General features: G+C 49.6%; 1 protein-coding gene across 4 annotated transcripts in view; it reads right to left on the reverse strand.

Moving 5' to 3' along the window:
- Positions 1-4,196, reverse strand: part of SMG9 (SMG9 nonsense mediated mRNA decay factor) — a 25,526-nt gene that overhangs the window by 19,590 nt on the left and 1,740 nt on the right. For 2 of the 4 annotated variants that reach the window (XM_006142035.3, XM_006142034.3), the window contains exon 2: positions 1,964-2,119. In XM_006142035.3, the coding sequence (XP_006142097.1) occupies positions 1,964-2,113 (150 nt within the window). In that variant the 5' untranslated portion in view covers positions 2,114-2,119. Of the gene's footprint in view, positions 1-1,963; positions 2,120-2,905; positions 3,003-4,040; positions 4,129-4,196 lie in introns of those variants that run through there. The other 2 variants (XM_006142036.3, XM_006142032.3) reach the window with 2 other exon arrangements.

Genomic DNA, 4,196 nt, shown 5'->3' on the forward strand with positions numbered 1-4,196 from the left:
CTCTATCCAGATGCCTCTGCTGGACAACTAGCCTGCGTGGAAAGGAGCAAGGGCTCTGGAGCTCGCCAGACATGGATTCCAACCTAGTTCTGCCTCTTGTTGGGTATGCGAACATGGTTAAGAGGCTACCCTCACTTAGTCTAGGTCTTCTCATCTGGCGAGTGAAGACAGGAATTTCTTCCTCACAGAACTACTATGAGGATGAAAGAGACAGAACTTCTGTCCAGCGTGGCACCTGACTCACGGCAGGTGCTGGCTGAGAGCTGGTATTATCTGCTATCCTGATCCCTTGGTCCTACTCCTGCTCTAGCCAAGCTGGCAGACTGATTCCCACACCTCGTCCTCTTCTTCCACGCCAACTCACTCCCCAATCTGATTAAGAGAGGGGAGAGACCCAGGTGGAGTCCTGTTCCTTCTCTGGTTCCTGGAGTAACTTCAGGAGAGCCTTGATCCCTTACTGGGTCTAGTTCTCCACCCATATATTGAGAATTATTTAAACCCTGCTTGGCTTGGCTTATGGTGAACAAACAAAGGGATAATATGAAAGTGCTTAAGGAAGAAGACAAGTTGCAAAGAGAGAATTACAGAAGAGGCTAGGGCCTTCCAGGAGGCCAGAGGGGAGGAGATACCTGGGATGGAGACTGTGAGTGTGAATAAAGGAGGGGTAGACATATTCAAAAGGCAGAATCACAGCATCGGTGCCTAATTAGCAAAGGAAAGAGGAGGGGAGCATCTAGGGTGAGGAGGACACACAGGAGGAGGAGCAATGGAGGGGTGATGCTGAGGTCGGCAGGGGTCACGGAGGATGTGGTGAGAAGCCCACAGGTGAGGAATGAGCAAGGTCAGGGAGAAAATGGAGCTTTAGGAGTCGCTTGTCCAGGGACCACAACCAAAGGTAGAGAAAGATGGTAACATTCCCTGAAAGCATGTGTGCAGAGGAGAGAGACTACTCGTTCTCATTATGCTGTGCCCAGCTCACCCTGAATACCTTCTTCTTATGGCTCACAACCTGGTCCCCACTGCTACCTTCCACCCTACAGACACCTCTGAGGACAGGGCCTGAGAGAAACACTCCAGGGCAGGTTCTGGCAGCGAGTCACCTGTACACCGAAGCAGAGTGAGGCAGGGCCTGGGCACAAGCCAAGGTCCCGTATTCGATCCCCAGACCAGATTCTTGCAGCAGGCAGAATGATGCTATGCTCAAGCCCAAGCTGGACCCAGATCTGAGTCCTGGCCTCAAAGTTTACTTACCGACTGTGACTTTAGGCAAGTCCCTTCACCTCTGAGGTCCATTTCCCTCAGGAGTCAAAGATGGACCTATCACAGGTTCTACTTGTTGAAGTATCTGTGAGGTTCAGAAAGGCTCAAAGGTGCAAAGCACTCAGTAGGCTGCTCCATAAATAAGAGTTACTACTGTCATTACTGCACAACTCTTTAAAATGAGCGCTTGTGGCACCTCTTACCTTAAACTCTCCAATGCCAATTTCACTGAGCAAGATCCAAAGTTCTTAGGCCTACCCAATCCTACGTGACCTGGCCCCAGTTAGCTCTTTGACCTCATCTCTTATCGCTCTCCCTCCATCCTCATTTACTGCAGCCATAGTGGCCTCCTGCCTACTCCCTGAACACACTAGACATGGGCTACCTCAGGGTCTCTGCACCGGCTAGTCTTTTCATCTAGAATGTTCTTCAACTTAGATTTTAACACAGCTGTTCCTTCACCTCCTCGGGTCTCTGCTCAGAAGTCACCTTTCGGATAGGCGTTCTTTGACTGTCATTCAACAGTCCCCTTTATCACGCTTCATCTTCCCGTTCCATCGAGGAAAGTCCGTTTTGTCTGCAGATCTATCCCCAGTATCCGGGTGAGTGCCTGGCACATGGCACGTGTTCAATCAACATTTGTGGGACAAAGGGACGCATGGATGCCGACGCATGGATGCTGCTCTTAGATCCAGACACTCAACCGCCTCTCTCTTTCCCATGGTGCAATGTAGTCTCTCTCCCGGCCACCAGGTCCAGAGAGATTCTGGGGGCCACCAGGGCCAGGCTCCTTCCACCGTCGCCGCCGCTCCATCCCATAGAGTCCAGGCTGACTGTGCCCAGACTCCGACATGGTTGCCTAAGGAGGGGTTGAGGCGATTTTACTTGGTTTTACCTTGGACTATCTGAAAGCACTTCTTTTTCAAGAGAGAGCCTAGCGGCAGCAACTGCCAGCTAGCTCCCAATATCTATTCCTCACTTTTTCCACAAAGTAAACCCATCTGTTCTGAGCTATCCAGAACATACTTGTCAACCTTCCTTACAACTAGGTGTGGCCATATGACTAAGTACTTCGAGGCCAACGGATGACGCCAGAGTGTGGTTTGGCAGTTTTAGGAAACTTTCCTAAACTTTTCACAGATGCTGGCATGTGCCTTTTGTATCTTCCTCTTCCTGGCTAGGAGGAATAGGGGTGTAAAGGCTGGAGCTCAAGGAGCCATCTTGGGTTATGAGGCAACTAACTAGAAGGCATGGTAAAACAAGAGGGGATGGCCACATAATAATACCTTCTCCTCCATTCTGCTCTAAGGGTTTTAAGGGTTTGGGGCAAGCACACATACTTGCCCAGTGTGATTTCCAAGCTGCCAGGTCTGGGCCCCAAACCCACTGTTGGCCATGTGAGATCCAGTCACCCAAGTACCACACCAGCATCTGGCCCTCTGCCTTGGGTACCAAAGTTTACTGGAACCCAGTCTCATCCATCAATTTACCAGCCCTCTACTGCTACCTTCCTGATATGATGGCAAAGCTGAGACAGCAGTCTGCAGAGCCTAAAATTAACACTGCTTACCACTTTACAGAAAGTTTGCTGACCCCTGCTTAGCTCTTAAGTATCTGTTAAATCACTCTGAATCCTCCCACCCACCTTAGTACATAATAACATAAACAGGTCCCTTTGAGGGACTCTCTCCAAACTGAAGTATCTGTTTACAGGATGCAGGGGTAATTTTGTTAGCCAGACACTGCTCTCCTGGTCACAAACTGGGTTGAAGATAGTCATCCTAGACAGAGGACAAGGGCCGACTGGCTCCTGGGAAATGACTCCCTCAGCACTTAAATGACTGTTTACAGTCTCAGATGGAGATTCTCCCCAGAACCTGGGACTCCTTCCTCCTTTGCAATTAAGTGCTTATAAGCGCATTATTTCCAAAACCTTTCTGGTCCTTTAAGTATCAGTTTCCAGGCCTCAGTGGGGATTCTGCCCAGCACTGAAGTGTCTGTTTACATACATACAAGGATCCTCTTCCCATGAACATAGGTGTCTGGGCATTATTCGGGGACTTCTACCCTATGAGTCTATTCCATAGTCCTTGGGGAGCACCCCAGAATTTAAGAGCTGGGGCCGGCAGGTGGTGTGGTGGTTAAGAGCAACATAGCCAACCATGGTTCAAGACCTGGACCTGGTGGCTTGCTTTCTCATTTTCTCTGTCTCTTTCTGGTCAAATTAATATAAGCAAATAAAGTTAAATAAAATAATTACTAAAAAAGAATTTAAAAGCCCATCATGTGCTCTCTGGGGACCCCCCCAAACGCTGTTTCCAGTCTCCTCAGGGTATTTCCCCAAAATTCATAAAGCCAGTGTATTTACAGGACTCCTGTGGCGACCTCCTAGAAACAGTCTAATTTACATATTCTTGGGGAGGGGGCTTCCTCAGTACTCTGGCCTCTCTTGCAGTGCTCTTTCCGGCTTTCCCAGAATCTATTTGCAAACTATCCGGGGAGCCTTCTCCAATTCCTATGCTATTTATGCCGACCGCCATGAGGCACTCCTACCCCCGAGTTTACTAGCTCATTTGCACATTTTTCTAAGTACTCCCTAGTACGGAAACGTCGATTGGCTCCTATGTAGGCCAGCCCGTACTGAAGTGTCAGTTAATCGGGCCCTCCCAGGAGAACTCCACAACTCAAATTTCGGTTCAGACGTTATCTGGAGGAACGCCCTGGTATTTAAGCCTAGCCCGTCTAAGGCAGGATTCCCAGAATTAAGTTTCTCTTTACACGTTATTGGAGGGACCTCTCTCGTACTTCCGGGCCGTTCTGACTCTATTAAGGCCCCCCAGAACTTAAGTTCCATTTACTCGTTATCTGCGCCCCCCACCCCCACTGCTCCCCACCCGGCATTTAACCGGCTGCTGCGGGTTCCGAACGCCGCGCAC

Source organism: Tupaia chinensis, unplaced genomic scaffold (genome assembly GCF_000334495.1).
Source record: "Tupaia chinensis unplaced genomic scaffold, TupChi_1.0 Scaffold000067_1, whole genome shotgun sequence".
NCBI classification, from domain to species: domain Eukaryota; kingdom Metazoa; phylum Chordata; class Mammalia; order Scandentia; family Tupaiidae; genus Tupaia; species Tupaia belangeri.